At 39.5% G+C, this 18,860-nt stretch overlaps 1 protein-coding gene across 3 annotated transcripts; it reads right to left on the minus strand.

Moving 5' to 3' along the window:
• HNRNPH3 (heterogeneous nuclear ribonucleoprotein H3) lies at positions 1-11,754 on the minus strand. Of its 3 annotated transcripts, none has more exons than XM_007456461.1 (10): positions 11,559-11,754; positions 6,369-6,503; positions 5,709-5,847; positions 5,051-5,190; positions 4,444-4,530; positions 4,012-4,127; positions 2,632-2,767; positions 1,800-1,895; positions 1,633-1,725; positions 1-1,244 (listed from the first exon to the last, which is right to left on the minus strand). In XM_007456461.1, the coding sequence occupies exons 2-10, from the start codon at positions 6,478-6,480 to the stop codon at positions 1,168-1,170; spliced, it is 996 nt and encodes a 331-aa protein (XP_007456523.1). In that variant the 5' UTR covers positions 6,481-6,503; positions 11,559-11,754; the 3' UTR covers positions 1-1,167. The 3 variants fall into 3 exon arrangements, with proteins under 3 accessions (XP_007456523.1, XP_007456521.1, XP_007456522.1); XM_007456459.1 differs by having other exon boundaries at positions 9-1,244; positions 5,006-5,190; positions 11,559-11,717; XM_007456460.1 differs by having other exon boundaries at positions 944-1,244; positions 5,006-5,190; positions 11,540-11,698.
• Positions 11,755-18,860: the final 7,106 nt, after the last annotated feature.

The raw sequence follows: 18,860 nt of genomic DNA on the forward strand, positions 1-18,860 counted from the left end.
TTACTCTTATCTCCCACAATGATATTTATTACATTAATAACATTTCTAGCAAAAACAAGTAACAAGTTCAATAACTGAATTCACATTGACAGGTTTCATTTTGATCCATTAGCCAATTTGGAAAAAAGCCATATTGATTAAAGGGATTAAAAGTAAAAAAGCACCTTTTCCTTGCTACATATAATTTTTTAACACAATGGCTCTAAAACTCCAAACATATCAGATGCAAAATCCAATCGCAAGACTCTCAAGACATGGACATGTGTCTTACATTTTTTTTTTAAAGTAGTCATCTATACAGTTGTTACTAAAAAACCATATGCTTTAACTATTGGGCTGGAAACTGAAAATACATCTGTGAGAATTAATTATACTCCATGGTAAATATCTTTGTACTTGCACTGAATTCTCATGTCACTGAGAACCTTAACTTAGTCTAAGACATTTTGAGAACTTACAACTATCACTTTTGGGAAACATTTTTTTGGTACGTCAGTCAAGTGCTGAGGGGATTTATTCTAAAATCTAGGGCTAGAATTTAAACTTTCAACACTCCCATCTGCACAATTATGAATATTCATATAGCCAGATACCTCTTAGATCATTAACATTTCAGAGCTATGCCTGATAAATGACTTTTGAAAAAGAATAATATAGAATTAGCTGAATTTATACTCCTGAAGCCACCTAAACTCATCTTTAAGGTTTTATATTTACAGTATTGTCAAGGAGAAATTATTAAAGAGTTACACTAATTATTTTCCAAGCTCTATTCTAGATGTCTGCTTATTAAGACTTGTAGTTTATGCAGAGGTGAACCACTGTCCTCTAAGATTACACTAAACTACTTCTTGTAGAGCTAATAGTAAAATACATCAACCCAAATCTTATGAAAGCAGCACATCCTCAGGAGTAGCTAGTATATAAAAAGTATCAACATCAGTGGTTTGAATATAAAAATTTATTTTTTTAAGTCAAAGTATGCAACAAATAAAACCTACAGAAAACAGATTTTCCCATCACAATCTGTTGCTTTACCAAATAATAGTTTGAAAACACATTCCTTCAGTCATTATAAAGTTCTTAAAATACAAAAGAAATTAAATCTGTAAGAAAGTCTAGTAGACCAGATGCTGTTGTCAGGACTTTTATATCGGTGGTTATGCTTCAGTACATCCCACGCCATCCACCTCCACTCATGCCACCTTGCCCATAGTAACCGCCACTGCCTCCACCACCACGGCCTTAGGGGAAAAAAGACATTAAGAACCGTTTAGAAGATATAAATGCATAAGATATTAAAAATACATACAACATTGTAAATCAACTATACTCCAATTAAAACACAAACAACAAAAAAAGAGACTTCACTAGTGGCACAGTAAGACTCCACGCTCCCAACAGAGGGGGGCCCAGGTTCAACCCCTGGTCAGGGAACTAGATCCCACATGCATGCTGCAATTAAGGAGCCAGTGAACCACAACTAAGGAGCCCGCCTGCTGCAACTAATAAGGCCCAGCGCAACCAAATAAGTAAATAAATATTTTTTAAAAAAAGAATAATAAATGAACTTTAACTCTGCACCACATAAGGGGACTAACACAAACTGAACCAGAGTAATCAGACACTTACCATAACCACCCAGGCCATCCGGAGTACCATATCCTCCACTATAATTGTTCCCCATTCCCATTCTTCCAACAGATCCATAGCCTCCCTGATTATCTTTAAAAAAAGAAAAAAAGTTTGAGACTGATTGCTAAGTGTCTAAGTCAGCTTGTTTTAAAAACTTTACATACCCATGCCATCTCTGCCATAGGCGCCCATTCCAGAACCTCCCATTCCAGAGCCGCCTCCAGGAGTTGAATTCAAGAAGAGTTCAATGTATCGATGTTCTTTAGGGAAAAAAAAGTAATATGGGAGAAAGGAATGATGGATCAAATTTATCAGCAGAAGTGTCAAAAGGTTGAATGGCTGATATTAACTTGAAAAAGTATGCTTGCAAATTCCTAGTGGAGTGACAAAGTGAAGGCCAGATAGGACTAAAATCTAAGTTTTGTTCAAACTGTTCAAGCTTGAACAAGTAACAAGTGTTTGACGCCTCAGTTTCCTTATCTGTAAAAGGGCTGACATTATTTTAGAACCTGCTGGTATACGTCTTAAAAATATATTCCAGGCCCATTCATAGTATTGAATTAGAATATTGAGGGTTAACTTGAGGGTAGGGTCTGGAACAACTTATTAAGTATCAAGTGACTGATGTGTGGCCAGATTTGGGAATCACTAGTGGAGTTTAAAATTTAATGGCTTAAAAACAGATTTGATGACATGCAGGAATAACTTACCCAAGTTATCAACGAATACATTATGAAACAATTTGCAAATGGCATAGAAACTCAGGCAAGTACAAAAAACATATGTATTTTTTTCTCTTTAGTAACTTAAACTCTAATAATCTATCAAGCATTAAGAGTCTGAGTAAACTTCAACAGAAAGCCCCCTAGAAAGCCACTGAAGTCTGAACTTATTAGAGGCCACATGGTTTCAGGCCCCAGACTGCTAAGAGTTACCTACAGATCCCAGAACCTCTTACATTTGAGGAATTACAAATGAGAAAGATATACCACTTACGCATGTTATTCTTATCTTTAGACATGGCAGCTACTGCATCTTCATGTGTCACAAACTCTACATCTGCTTCTCCTGTTGCTCTGCCATCAGCTCCAATATCAATATGCACTCGGATTGGATTTAGTGGTGAGAAGAACTAAAGAAAACACTTATTTTATTTTTCTATCTAGATTATCGAAAGCCAATTACCACACACTTTGGTTTTAAGTATATTAAAACAAATGCAAAGAAGAGATCTCTTTTAAAATAAGCCAGGGAGGGCTTCCCTGTTGGCGCAGTGGTTGAGAGTCCGCCTGCCGATGCAGGGGACACGGGTTCGTGCCCCAGTCCGGAAGATCCCACATGCCGCGGAGCGGCTGGGCCCGTGAGCCATGGCCACTGAGCCTGCGCGTCCGGAGCCTGTGCTCCTCAATGGGAGAGGCCACAACAGTGAGAGGCCCGCTTATCACAAAAACCAAAAAAAACCAACAACAACAAAAATAAGCCAGGGGATATTAAATTTAAAAAACATTTCTAAGTTAGAGAACAGTTTACCTTCAACAAATGAAAAAGCCATATTTTCCTTACTATACTGAGAGGCAGAAGAGTAAGCTCCCCTGGCCCACTCCCAAGAAAGGTATTTCAAAATTGTTTTTAAAAAGTCACCTGAGACTGACATATGCAGAGAAATTGGGTGTTAAATGACTCAGAACAATGGAGCTTGATAAACCTACCCACTGTATATGCAGAGCTCCCAAAATACATCATTTAGTTCTAATCACAAGTTAACCAGATTTAAGTGACCCCAAAAGGCACCTGGAACTTAGTCCAATTGGTTCTCAGTAAGATCAACAGCAAAATTTTAAGTGCTAGTTGATAAATAAATACCCTCAGCTTTGTAGGCCACTGGGTCTCTACTCAGTGACTGACTTGGCCCCATGGGCTGAAATTTGCTGATTCTCTAACCAATGTGAAACAAACCAGTTTCAAATCAGTAATAGCAGCATCTATTACCATTATTTTCAGTTCAATTTCTGATCACCACATAAGCCTAGAAAGCTAAACCACACCACTAAAACTTACTGACTTATCACATATTTACAACACTTTCAAAACTTGACACACAGAAATAATATGCCAGTCATCACCACTCTGCTCGTCAGTCTTACACGAAATTATTAACTGGACTTTATAAATGTAGCTTTTAACTTGCTTGAATCCTATGTAGGGTGGTACACAACGGACACATATTCATCAACTAGTGAAGGTAAGGACATATGTATTTTCCTATTAAAGGGATTTTTGACATTAAAACTAAAAAGATGAGTACATTAAAGAGTTTTCAAACTTTAGAGACTACGATTATGCATAAAGTCACTAATAAATTACTAAAATACTCACATTAGCGATGTCATTTTCAGTTGCACGGAAAGGTAATCCCCTCATATGTACAAAATGACCACCATGAAAACCTGAGCTTGCATCACCGGCTCCACCATAGCCATGTCCTCCCATACCTAGAGAATAAGATTTCCAAAGATTATTTCTTCCCTATACACACCTTTTCCTATTTACACCCCTTTTTTTTGACAATCCCAAGAAATCTTAATACTTATAGTTGTTCTAAATATCAAATGGAGAATTTTCCTGTAAGTATACATCTGTATAAAGCCCTATGCAGGAACACAGTCCAGGAATGCACTGAAATATGCCTGAGTTGACTTTTGTATACAAGTCACCTATATTACCACTAAGTGCATGTAAAGCAAATACTGAAATTCACCTAAAAATGACTACACCTAAAAATGACTATGTCTTTAATATATATTTTACCTCTTCCATCTCTCATTCTGTCATCAAAGCCATCATTTCCATAGCCATAATTATTATAGCCGCCATAGTCATCAAAACCTCCATAACCTGTGTAATTTAAGGAGAAATACATGATTAAGGAGAAATACATGAATAAGCTTTGAAGAGACAAATTCTATAATCCAGTTTACAAAAGCATGTTTTGTGGCAAGCAGTCTGGCAACTCCGCCCTCCCACAAAGTTTGCAACTTCCAACTTAGTGCATATGAAAAAATCAGTTAACACTTGGTGGATATTAAAAATATGAAAAGGATACATTTAGACATCAAAATTAATTTTCACCCTGATGCCAAACAGAAAATGTCAAAACGTAACAATCTTAAAAAAATTTTTGTGTTAAGTAAACCAGGTGCCAATATGTGCATCAGTCAAGTCCCACAGCTGGCCATGGGAATCCATCCTTTCATGAACAGGTTTTAAAACCTAGTAGGTACTGAATTACTGCCATTTCTGTATTTCTTGACAAAGTGTCAGGAACATTAAGAAAATGACAACAGAACCTTTGTTCATTAGATACACATACCACCATCATATCCATCACCTCCTCGTCGCATTCTGTCATACATACTTCCACGCCCAGCTCCATAATAACCCCCTCTTCCTCCTATTGGTCTATCATATGGTCCCGGTCGCTGGCCCAGCAATCTTCTTGGTGGATCATAAAATCCTTTGATTTCACTCCTGCTACTTCTGAAGATCTCAATATACCTATTTGAAAATGGTTTAAGGTACAGGTTTCAGCATAAACGTACTAGAGTAAATAAAATATTGGGCAAAATGCAGTAAGTTTTTCTACATCTAGATATAACCCAATTTAAATTGCCTAAATACACCAAAAGTTATTAATAACATTTTTTACACCTACAAACTTAAATAATTAATATTTAAGTTTTACATACAAATCATTTGAAAACAATTCACAAAATATAATTTTAAGCTTGTTTCCTTTAGTATGTAATAGGTGTTTAGAGAAAACAGGTGATTATACAAAAGCATTTATCAACAACATCCTACAAAAAATGGAAACAATCTAATTTTAATTTAAGCAAACTATTATAGCATTAATTCCCCACCCAAATCTGTAGTTTCCAAGTTAAATTTAGATAATTATCAATTCTTTTAAACTACCCCAGAAAAATGTTACTGTTACCCCCCCATTTAAGCAATAGTGACCCACAACCCCCAAAAATAAAAATTTAACACCATCCCAAACTCTCCATCCCCACCTGTGCCCTATTCTTTCCTTGTGTTTCCCCAGAGCATTTTCTGCTATCTCCTTTGAAGCAAACTGCACGAAGGCCTCCCCTGTGCTTCTCCCCTGGTAGTCCATCGTCAATGTTATCCCATTTGGCACGATTTCCAACCCTTTAACCCAAGGACAAATAACCCCATCAAGGGGAACAGTGTTAAAGGCTGAAACATTCCCATCTGAATCAAATATTTAAAACAAGTCTAAACAAAACAAAACAAAAAAGCTTAGTTTTCCCATCACCCCATAATATAAAAGGAAGATTTTTTCAAATATTATTGGATTACATAAAAATTTTTCTGCGACCAATGTCTTTTAAAATTACACACACACTCTAAAAGCCCACCTAATATTACATGGAAAAAAAATCAAACTTAACTATGCTCCATATGCTAATTCATGATTCATTTCAACACATATAATTACTCTCAATTAAGTTTATTGCGTATTAGGTTTTATATATTTTTACACATTCTGTATTGAATATTAACTGGAGCACATTTCATAACTTAATACATTAACCCAGATATACTCAAATCAAAAAGTCCCCCAAACAAATGGGTTTTACAAATTAAAAACTGAGTAATAGAAATATAAAATTAAAATACTACTAAACTTTGACTAATACTAGAGGTACCTTGAAAGAACTGAACTATTTCCTCTTTGCTGCAACCAAATGGCAGTCCACGAAGTCGTACTGTCCCATCACTAGCGTCATTTGGACCATTATGTTTCATAACCCAATCCATCTCAATACCGTTTGATTTAAATGCTATAAAAAATAAACAAGCACATAAAGCAGTCAATCAAAATATACTCTTGCCAGAGGTACTGAAGAAACACCTCTCAGTGGGTGCACAACAGGAAATGTTAACTATGGTTCAGTGACTTCAGTGACAGCATCACGATACAACGGTACAACACCTTTCTATTTGGGGGTAGACAAAAAGACTGGGAAAAGGCAGTGAAACCTGAACCCCCCCCCTCAAAGTACTGAATTTCTAAGTATCAAATATTATATATTAACCAATTTTAAGAAAACTTACATAATTCCACCATCAGTCTTCAAACTCTATTTCTTCACCCTGTCATCTTAATGTCAACTCTAGCCTCTTCCTCACATCTCAAATTTTCCAGGTTTTATTATTCACTTGAATAGTTACACAAATTCTTTAAAACTTAATTACCCAAAAGTAGTACATAGTACCATCATTCATTCACAGTAAGAGCCTAAGTCACAAGTACAATGAGTATTCTCCTTTGATGTTGGAAAAATGGTATTAAGTCTCAACTTAATAGATGCACTATATTTCTGAACACACCAAATTGTTTTCGAAGGGGGAAAAATTCCTATCTGTGTTTAAACCTGATTTAAACACTCCCCAAAAGCAAGTTTTACAATTACTGAGTTAATTAGGCTGACTTTTAAAATTGAGATAAAAGGGCACTCAAGAGTGAATGGCTTTCAGTTTTTTGAAGCCACCTGTTTAGAAATTATTGAAGACAGTAATATTAAAAACCAGTTTACTCACTACTTTAAACAGAACTTTTAAAAAAGTAATGCAATCACATTCAAAAAGTATTAAAAAACGGTACCAGACACCCTCCTTCCCCCCACCCAAAAAAGAACCCATCCACCAAATTCTCTTCCCAAGACACAATCATCCTTTCTTTTAAAATTCCCGGAACATTTTAAAGAGGTTAATGCAGAAGTCCTTCAGCTGCAGAAACTTACCACACCTTATAAATTTCACTATGCAGCTGTAGGAATCCTACTCACCTGAATATTTCAAACCTTTCCCTCACCACCTCCTCCCCTGTAAACAAAACAATTTGTTCACTTGATTCCTTTAAGCTTGAGGATTATATTTCATATAAACAGTATTCACTAATATTTCACATAATCTAATTATCAGTGCAACTGTTAGGGGAAGCATCTCAAAAGAGTAAAATTTTTTCCCTAGAATCCACACATTTAAAACAAGCTAATGTAGAAATTATCCAAATGTGGTTATTAAGCAAATACCTCTGGCATACGAATCACATGAATCACATTTGGTACTGGTTTCACTGTTTTTTTTTGAACGCTAAGTGCCACTCTAGACACAGATGTTCAAAATAGGAATACAAATTTTTATCTGACATTACAACGAATTATTATGCACACAAATAACTGGGAAGAACTTTTAAGAGAAAGGAAACCCTGGGTTTGAATCCCTAGTCTGCCACTCACTGGCTACTTAATTTAAGCAAACTACTTAACCTCTGCATTTAACTGTAAAGTGCAGCAGTGGTACTTAAACCTCACTGGACTGTTAAGGAATTCGTGCTTGGTCTGCAACATGGTTATCATTCAATGGTGGCCATTGTTACTGGATTTTAAGGGGCCCTGTAAAACTAATGAAATAACCCACAAACAAAATAACTGAACCTTAAAGAATAGGAAACCATCCTGAATCTTGAAAGGAAATAAGGACTGTTACAACAAGTCTTTTTCAAAGTCAACAAAGGCTTAAGTTTTCAAGTGTCCTTAGGAACTGTCTAAAGCAGAAAGAGGAAAAAAAGGGGTCTCTGGAAATGTTTACTAGGATATGTGATTAGCTAGACAATTAAAAAAATAGCTCTAGAGTCACCCTGAAAGTAGGCTTTGAGAAAAAAATTGAGACATTTTGGAGATCTTTATGATTTTCTTAACAAAAACTGTCAGCAACCTAAAAACTGTTTTCTACAAAGGGGAATTTAAGAACAGAATAGGAAAAAATAGGGAGGCTCTAACCTCAAATGTTAACTTCCTCATGAAAAACTTAAGAACTTTGCAAAACCAATCTAATCTATTGTGAAAAGACCGCAGATGTGGTGGCTTTATTTCATTTAGAACATTCCTTTTTTTCAATGTAAAAGTACTGTTTCAGGAACAAATACCAAAAACAAAAACAAAAAAAACCTGACATATCTTTACTATAAATCTTACTAGCACTTTCCAAGAAATACTAGGCAAGCAAACTAGTTCTGATTTTTGGATCAGCCTATATCAATGAGACCTATATAAAAACAACAAACATAGCCTATAAAAAATACCAAGCTGTTAACACAATTTTAAATCAGGATAAATTAAGCAGATTCGGAAGACAAACTATTTTATAGGGTGACTCTCCATCCCATGTGTATGAAGAGTACACAATAAACAAAGCCATACTCTACTATCTCTTCAAAACTCAAAATTTGAACCTAGAATTCTATTTACAAAACAAAACTAAGACGAACTCTAAACACATAAAAAAGGACAATCTGCTCTAATACCTTAATAAAGCTGTCTCGGCAACTACCTAAATGGCATTTCCTAATTATTCAGGATAATCCACCTCAACCTTTCTTCGCAACAGTGTCATGGCTAATCACAATGCTTTTTAAAGAATTCCTAGTGTTAGCACCAATTAAAATACCAGCAGTTGAAATACTAAAATAACTTCAGTCAGTTCTGTATGAGATTTTAAATATAATTTCCTAAACATTATGCTAAGTGAAAAAAGCCAGTCACAAAAGACCACATGTTGTGTGATTTTAAATGGGTGAAGTCTATGGTATGTGAACTGTATCCCAAAGTTGTTAAGAAAGAGCATCTAACAGAGGCCAAGAGATAAAATCCCTTTATAACATAGAGGCATATACTATTTTCCTAAGTATAATACATACAGTAAGAGTTTGATGCATTAATAACTTTCTAAATGGTAGTCCACTGCTGCTAAAAAAAATGAGAAGGAACTTCAAAATTTGGTCAATAAGTGGTGATGAAATGCTTAACATGGTAATTTTACGTCATTTCCCTTTCACTGTGCTTGCTCCTTAACTGAATTTTTAATTTTTTTGGCCACACCATGAGGCATGTGGGATCTTAGTTCCCCGACCACGGATGGAACCCGTGCCCCCTGCATTAGGAGCATGGCGTCTTAACCACTGGACCGCCAGGAAAGTCCCATCATTAATTTTAAATGAAAACAAAATTAGAGACACCTCTAGTACCTAAAGGTGGTGAGGTCTCTAAAATGATCAAGTTCTTCTCTAGAACAATGTTACCAGCCATTGCAGTTCAGCCAAGAACACCAGAAGAACACAGTTATTAAAAATATAAAGGCAATTAGATGGATTTCCAGATTATGATGCAGATGAAAAAGAGCAGGAAAAAAAAGGTTTCTAGAGTAATCCAGTCAAGGAAACTGTTACATCACATACTAGGAAACTAGTATAGAAAACTCTGGGCTGTCTTTTCAAAGTCCACAAGAATCATAAAACATCTTCAACAACAGGAAGAGTTTTTTGTTTTTAAAGCTGGAAAAATAGATAGCCTGCCTGTCCCTTTTGTATGGTCTTCAGTGAAAATTACAGAACCAGTTCTCCGACTGTTCTGAGGGCCGAAAATCATCACAGCATCACATGACTGAACTTGCAGTTTGTCTTTCTGTTGAGCAGGCTTATTTTCTTGGTCAAAACGTTACTACAGTCCTACACCAAATAGAAAAAATGCTTAGCTACCAAAAGAAAATAAACCCTAACTGTATTTTGAAGTATCTTACTTCTACAGCCTTAATCCCCAATCTCTGCACAAAATCCAACCCTTGGAGATTTAATCATTCAATTCCTATACACACAGTTTTGCCATCACTGGTTGTGTTTTAACAACCGTTTCCCCAAAATAAGACTCCTACTTAAATTATAACCCCATCAATATTTACCAAACTACACAAAACCATTGCTAACCCATCCCACCCCCGCCCACAGGTTCCAAAAGCCTAGTTCCAGAGTTCACTGGATCCAGACGACCTATTTGAAATAAGTCCATTTCACATTCCTATCTGGTAAGTCACCCTTTTCTGCTTACAATTACCCACAAAGTCTTTCGATACGTTTAAGAGAAGCGTGGAAAAAACAACCCTTTGGAAAATGAGTACGTACTCTTTTCGAAGTTCCAAATCTGGACTATAAGGGCCGGCTAAGCGTCCTTTATTCCGCCCCGGAGACTTTTCGTTTATCTAGCTGCCCTAGAGACCAAAGAGCTAGGGAGAGTACGCCCCTTCCCCCCCTCCCCGCCCGGCAGCCAAGCCTGGCTTAAAAACCTTCGCCACCGGGCGGCGGAATTACAAAGGAGGCCGTCTGGCTCCTTTGTCCTGGATTTGGGAGTTGAGCGCCTTCGTCGCCATTGGCTTTCCTCCCCCAGCTCCAGCCTCTCTCATCTTGGGAATCTGCGTCAGAAGTCACTCGCAGTCCCGCCGGCCCAGGTAGCCCAGCCGAGACTGCGGAGGAAGGGAGGCCGCAGTGGGAGGCCAGGCCCATCTGGCGCCATTTCCATCGGGAGCGCGCCCGACGGCCCAGATCCTCCCGCCACCCAAGTGCCCAGCCTTTCCCTGCTCGCTTCCTTCCCCACCCTCATCCCTTCCACGGACCTTTAACCACCCCCCGGACTTATAAATCAGTTTTCGGAAGCTAAGGGGCAAGAAACAGAAAGAGAGGAGAAGGGCGGGAAGCTGAGGTGGCCGCGCCGCCGTACCCAAAATGGCGGAGGCCAAACCAGCAGGGAAAGGAGAAGTGCTGGATGACCCCCACTTCGGGGCTCGGTTTCGTTCACTGAATTCCACCTGAGTAAATCCTCCCCCCGGCAGGCCGCCCTCCTTGAAGTGGGAGATCGCCTGGGAGGCGCAGCCTGGCCGCCTCCGAGCGGCGACCTCCACACTTCCCCCCCGCAGCCCCACCCCCTCCCAGTCGCTCTTTCGTCCTTCTCCCGACTCCGCTCTCGAAACCACCAGCCCAACCTACCCCCTTTTACTTCAGATACCCTGTCGGGCGACAGCAGCACCGACTCCGGTGCTCAGGTGATACGGTCGTGAGCAGGGAGAAGTCGCCCGCCTCGTGCAGCGCTCCCGCAACGGTTCTTCCAACCGTCTCCGGCGGCGGCAACCGCTAAGGGAGCTGCGCAGCAGAGCAACTGGCTTGGGGGGATGGGAGAGAGCGAGCGAGGAGGAGGGGGTGGAGCGAGAGGGAGGAAGACCGGCAGGCCCCACTCACGCGAGACAAGAGAGTCGGCCCAGCCTTGGAGCGGACAGCAGGAAGTGCGCTTGCGCGTTGGTGAGAAGCCCGGTTTTTGCGGGGAGAGGTGGAGAGAATCCTGGAGGTTGTCCAGTTAAAGAGGTTGCGAACTCCACCTTTTTGGTTCCCATAAAACTATCAGATCCTCAGAGGTCACCTTTCTGCTCTCTCGGGGAGGATGTGAAGAGGCAATAGTGGTCCTGTGTTGCAGGAACCGTGGCGTCGGGGTGTGGAAAAGTTCTTTGCTGCTCTGCCGCGCCAAGAACAAGTTCGGTAAAGGCCCCGCCCCTACCTCAGCGTCACCTGCGTGGAAAGGGAGACACGTGGTTCGGCTGCCAAACGCGGGGAGGGCATTTCTTGTCCACCATGTTTGCATTATGCGGTAAAAATAGTAGGGCTTCTCAGCTGGGAAGGTACAAGAGTGTCCACCAGGCCCTGATTTAGGTTCTTGGGCCGGGGCTCCTTCCCCCGGCATTGGCACTGCCGGCCCAGCCGCCCCAACGTGGGCCTCGTTGGAGGCGAGGGGGAGGATGTTCATGATTGAAGTTTCCCTGCAGATCACTCCTCGCTTTCGCATTCTCTCTCACCTGTAATGTCTCCCATTTTGTAATCTCAGTGACCCATCAGCCGCTTGAGGCACCCGATTTCGGGTTGTTTTCTGAATAGTGCTTTGCATGCTTGAAAATTGCGCGAACAAGTGACGCCTAATAATTTTTGGTTGTGCTGGCTCGCATACCACCGAGGTTGCTAGTGACAGCTTTTAGGGAAAAACAAAAACAAAACCCAAAAACAAGCAAGCCTAATTTCTGTAAGAAGAGTGGAGGGCAGTCCTGGTACCGAGATCAATGCAAGTTAAAGTGCAAGCGAAGGAACGTATGTCAAATGCGAGGGAGAGAAGAAAATGAGTTAGAGTACACGAATGTTCCCGAAGGTTGCAAATGTGGACGAACCTAAGTTGTACACCTTCAGTATCCAAAGACTTTGTACTTTGTACTACAGGCAGTAGGAAGCCCGTCGAGAGTGGGATGAGGGGGTGCAAGGGGTATTAGCAGTGGAGAAGCTTGAATAATTTTTCCTTCATGAGGTTTGCAGTGTGTAGGGTGGAGATAGGAGGTCAGTTACCGTCTTATAATGGAAACTTCCATTTCGTGGCTTTAATTCATTCTCAAACCTGCGTAAGACGTGCGACAGTAGGAATTGTCTGGGTCATAATGCCCTACTGTCTTTTTTGAGACCACTCCCTCAAAATAACCCTTAGGGAAAGGGAGAAGGGACAATGTCATCATTTACAAGAAATAGAAAAACGAAACTGGATAATGTAATAAAGATAGCTCACAATTATTGAGAGCTTGCTTGAGCTAGGTGCTGTGCTCAATTCACTGACTCTTTATAACCCTGAAAAATAATAATTATTATCCCCATTTTACAGATGGTATGCCTGAGTTCTAGAGAAATGTAAAAAGGTCACACAACTAGTGGCAGAAGCTAGGATTTAAACCCAAGTGGTTTTTACTCCAGGGGCTTAGGGTCTTAAAGCACTATGTACCTACCTGGAGATGCAAATAACTTTTAAGGGAACAAACATCATTTTAGGCAAATTGAAGTTACTTCTTTTTTTTAAGAAGTGGACCTTGCGGCCACTGTTGTGGCCTCTCCCGTTGCAGAGCACAGGCTCCGGACACAGGCTCAGGGGCCATGGCTCACGGACCTAGCCGCTCCGCGGTATGTGGGATCTTCTTGGGCCGGGGCACGAACCCGTGTCCCCTGCATCGGCAGGCGGACTCTCAACCACTGCGCCACCAGGGAAGCCCGATGTGGACCATTTTTAAAGTATTGAATTTGTTACAATATTGCTTCTGTTTTATGTTTTGGTTTTTTGGCCCCAAGTCATGTGGGATCTTAGCTCCCTGACCAGGGATCGAACCCGCACCCACTGTATTGGAAGGCGAAGTCTTAACCACTGGACTGCCAGGGAAGTCCCCAAATTGAAGTTATTTCTAACTAACACTGCAGTTAGCATCTCTGGAGACCTTCAGTTAACGGTTTATTGGCTGGAGACTCTTGAACAGGACTGAAACTTGATATCTTGGTGTCTGACACTGTGAGGGTGTCAGGGGAGCTTTCTTTTTTTTTTCTCTCTCTCTAATAATTGCTTTATTAGTAAGACTCCAAGCTCCCGCCTCAGGTGGAGTACTTCCCTGGATTCAAATTACATCACTACTTTATCCTTTCTGTCTTTCAATCTGATTTGGTAGATGGAATTCTGTAATCCCTTTTACCCCTTGCGTGAATTCAAACAATCTGTTTACTGCCTGAATGAGTTTGGCATTCTCTCCACATACTTTTATTGTTACGGGCCATAATCCTAAAAGCATTCTTAAGACTTTTCGCCACCAAACTGCAATGCTTTCTTTGTTTTTTTGGCCACATTTCGTTGTATTGGGCATTCTGCTGTTTGCCAGTGTGAATGCTTGGGAAGGACTTGAAATTAGCACATGCATGCCTTTGACTTTTTTATTATTACAGCAAGTAGGAAGTTTTGAGTTTAAAAAAAAGTACGTTATATAGGGGTAAACTTAATTTTTATTTGGCTTCCTATTTTATTACTTTTCTCAAAAAAAAAATGTCTATCAACTATTCTCATTTGCAAGTTGAGTCCTGTAAGGCTTGGTGAGATTGGCTCACCATTGCTCCAGTGGTCCGTACTGAATTGTTTCCAGATTGGTCTCTGTGGGATTGTTTCCATAGAGATGGTTAGAACTAAGGACTCCCAGCTGCTTTCTTTTTTTCCTCTCTCTTTGTCTTCCTTTTAGTCATTTCAGTGCTTTCCTATTAGTACAGAGATCAGAGGGACCCTGCAGAGGGTCTTGTTAGAGGCCAAAATGAGAGAAGAGATGAAAAAGGAGAAGGAAATAGAAGTACCCACACGGCCCAGAGGAAAACAAGACAACTAACACGTGATCCTGATTATACCACCAGGATGAAGGAAACAGGAAAATTCCATGCAGAGCCTGAAAAAGAAAGAGAAATGGAAAGAGACTGTACTCTTTTGGGTGAGGGAAGGCATATTAACTAAAAATTGGCTAAGATAGTTGTTCACATACCCCCACTGGCATTCTGAAATAACGCAAAAACTGGATTACAATATTTTTGTCTACAGGAAAATCAAATAAGCTAAAAACGTAACAAACCCACAAATAAGTTTCTAGGAGTGTGTCTAATTAAGGTAGTTAATGCCTTTTGAACACTAAATCTGTCTTACTAAGGTTTTATGAAATGCTTGTTCTTTGATTTATATCATATATATCTACTCTCTTTAGAAAGCAATAGTCTTCTCCATCATAATTCAAAATTATTTCTGAAGACAAGACTTAATTACAGTTTACATTCTTGATACTTGTTTGTATCTTCAAGTCACCCTAGTGTTCATTCTGGGATTAGGGAAGCCAAAAGGTCTCATCCAATTGGAATAATTACTAAGTAAACAAATTGCAACTTAAAAGGAAAAAAGCACCTAGCACACTTTTTCTCATTTTTGAAAATAATTAAAAGTGTTCAACATTATTTCTGTCCCAGTGGATTGCTGTGAAAAACACGGAAAGCAGCTACAAAAGATAGCTACTTAAGGAATTTAAATCAAACTATTGTACTGCTTTTCATATTTTATAAGCACATTGATAACTTAGAAAACACTGTACCGTTAAGAGTAACAGACCATTCCCCTCTCCCCCCACTCATGATTTTAAGCTTCTGAGTGGTAGATAAAAATATGTTTCTTCATATATGTACCTATGCCTCTTAGTGTACAAATAACTATGGTTATATTGGGGGTGGAGGCACTTTAAGTGACTAATTTTCACCACAGTCTAGCAAAGAAGGCCCAGCAGAGATGATGAGCTCTTAAATTAGAACAATGGTACTGGGATAGATATAAGAGCATGTCTTTGAGATATTTAGGAGCCATTATCAGCAGGATTTAGTGATTGATTAGAGAAGCTGTGGATGGATAGTAAAAAGTCAAGGATGAGTTATTTTTGGTTTAGGGTTTGATGGTGGTGATAGTAACTGACATGGGGAATATAGGACTTGAGTATACTGATTTTGAGGTGCCATATACAATCCAAGTGGATGTGTCTAGTAGGAAATTAATATGTGCTAGGATATATAGCTGGCATTCACCAACGTATATTTTGCTTTTACATTCTGATAGTTTAGGGAGATAGGCTCAGGCTAGGTAAATTTGGTCTAGAATCTCTTGTAAAAACTGGAATGAGAACTTATTAACTTACAATGACGAATAATGAGAAATATAATTCAAACAGGTTGACTGTATCTTGTCCCTATGTTTTGCAGTGGCTGCTTCTGAATATTATATATAAAAAAATTATACTTTACAAGTAAGTACTAGGGTTGTAATATACAGCATGATGACTATGATTAACACTACTATATGATGTATGAAAGTTGTTAAGAGAGTAAATCCTAAAAGTTCTCATTACAAGGACACATTTTTCTTTTTTTTGCTTTCTCTTTTTATTGTGTTTATAAGAGGTGATGGATGCTAACTAAACTTCAGTAATCATCTCAGAATATATGTAAGTCAAACTATTATGCTATATACCTTAAACTTACACAGTAATGTGTAACAATTGTATCTCAGTAAAACTGGGGAAAAAAAGAAATCATACTGTATTACTTAGTATTGCTGTTAACAAATTACCCTAAAACTTAGCAGCTTAAAACAACAGACTTTTATTATTTCATTGTTTCTGTGGGTCTGAAACCTGAAGGCAGCTTAGATGGGTGCCTCTAGCTCAGGGTCTCTTATAAAGCTGCAATCAAAAGTGTCAACAGGGGGCTTCCCTGGTGGCGCAGTGGTTAAGAATCCGCCTGCCAATACAGGGGATATGGGTTTGAGCCCCGGTCCGGGAAGATCCCACATGCCGCAGAGCAACAAAGCCCGTGAGCCACAACTACTGAGCCTGTGCTGTAGATCCCGTGAGCCACAACTACTGAGCCCGTGTGCCACAACTACTGAAGCCTGTGCACCTAGAGCCCATGCTCTGCAACAAGAGAAGCCACCGCAATGAGAAGCCCACGCACTGCAACGAAGAGTAGCCCCCGCTCGCCACAACTAGAGAAAGCCCATGTGCAGCAATGAAGACCCAACGTGGCCAAAGATAGTAAATTAATTAATTAAATAAATTTTTTAAAAAAAGTGTCAGCTGGGCCTGCAGTTACTCAAGGCTCAACTGATGGAAGATCTGCTTCCAAGTGCCCCTTACATGGTTATTGGCAGGCATCAGTTTTTTTTTGTTTGTTTTTTTAATGATTTAAAAATTTTAGAATAGTTGTAGGTTTACAAAAAAGTTGCAAAGATAGTACGAAGAGTTCCTGTATACCTCTCACTCAGTTTCCTTTGTTGTTAACATCTTACATTCTATGGTATGTTTGTCACAAGTAGTGAACCAGCATTGGTCCATTGCTATTAACTAAACTCTGCACTTTATTTGGTGTTCACTTGTTTTTCTGTAACATCCTTTTTGTGTTCCAGTATCTGATCTGGGATGCTAAATTACATTAGTCAACATTCTCCTTAGCATCCTCTAGTCAAGTACTTTGTAGAATATCCTTCAGTTGGAATTTCTCTGATGTCTTTGCCATAATTAGACAAGAATAATGTGTTCTTGGGAAGAAGACTACAGAAGTAAAGTGCCGTTCCCATCACACCATATCAAAAGTATATGCTGTCAACATGACTTATCACTGATGGTGTTACCTTTAATCACCTGGGTGAGGTAGTGTTTGCCAGATTTCTCCACTGTGAAGTTGCTTTTTATCCTCTTCCTATGGTCTACTCTTTTGGAAACAAGTCACTGAGTGCACCCATACTCAAGGGGTATTTAAACTCCATCTCCTGGAAGCCACCGCAAGGAGAAGTCCGCACACGTCGACGAAGAGTAGCCCCCACTCTCTGCAACTAGAGAAAGCCCGCGCGCAGCAGCAAAGACCCAACGCAGCCAAAAATAAAAATAAATAAATAAATTTATATAAATAAATAAACTCCATCTCCTGGAAGAGAGAGTAGCTAGATAAATTATTTGATATTATTCTGTAAGGTTTTTCTTTCTTTCATTCTTTCATCTTTTATATTGTCAGTACAGACTCATGGATATTCATTTTGTACTTTGGGTTATAATCTACTACTACATTACTAATTTTGTTGCTCAAATTGTTCTTGCTTAGGCCACTGGGAGCACTTTCAGGTTGGCTTCTATATCCCTTTGACATGCCCCTATCCTTTTTAGTTTTTGAGACTGCCTTACTTTCTGGTACTAGAAGATGCTGCAGGCTCATCTGGTATTTTCTTTACCCTGGCCCTAGAATCGGCCATTTCTCCAGGGAGCTTCACTTCCTTTTATTATTGGGGAATGGTGTTTACTTTCCACATTTCCCAAATTTCCTTTTTCTTTTGTTACTAAAATGTAATTTTATTCTATTGTGGTTGAAGGACACACCTTGTATGATTCCATGCCTTTAAATTTATTGAGACTTGTTTTATGGGCTACCTAACATATGGTCTATTCTGGAGAATGCTTCATGTGCACTTGAGAAGGATGTGCTGTTTACTGCTATTGTGGGGTATACTAGAGATGTCTGATAGGTCTAGTTGGTTTACAGTGTTGTTAAATCTTCTTGTTGATCTTCTGTCTAGTTCTATCCATTATTAAAACTAGGCATTGAAGTCTCCAACTATTGTTGTTGGTTTGTCTATTTCTTCTATTCTGTCAGTTTTTGCTTCATGTGTTTTGGGGTTCTGTTGTTAGGTGCATATATGTTTATAACTGTCATATATTCCAGATAGATTGATACTTTTATCATTATAAAATGTCATTCTTGGGCTTCCCTGGTGGCACAGTGGTTGAGAGTCCACCTGCCGATGCAGGGGACACGGGTTCGTGCCCCGGTCTGGGAAGATCCCACATGGCACGGAGCAGCTGGGCCCGTGAGCCATGGCCGCTGAGCCTGTGTGTCCGGAGCCTGTGCTCCG

Source organism: Lipotes vexillifer, unplaced genomic scaffold, assembly GCF_000442215.2.
Source record: "Lipotes vexillifer unplaced genomic scaffold, Lipotes_vexillifer_v1.1 scaffold520, whole genome shotgun sequence".
NCBI lineage: Eukaryota > Metazoa > Chordata > Mammalia > Artiodactyla > Lipotidae > Lipotes > Lipotes vexillifer.

Excerpts from the sequence above, each read along its gene's own strand:
- HNRNPH3 (XM_007456459.1), bottom strand. The coding sequence starts at position 6,480 with ATGGATTGGGTTATGAAACATAATGGTCCAAATGACGCTAGTGATGGG. Across the intron at positions 5,848-6,368 it reads AATAGTTCAGTTCTTTCAAG|GGTTGGAAATCGTGCCAAAT; the intron begins GTACCTCTAGTA and ends CTTGGGTTAAAG. Across the intron at positions 4,531-5,005 it reads AGGTGATGGATATGATGGTG|GTTATGGAGGTTTTGATGAC; the intron begins GTATGTGTATCT and ends TAAATTACACAG.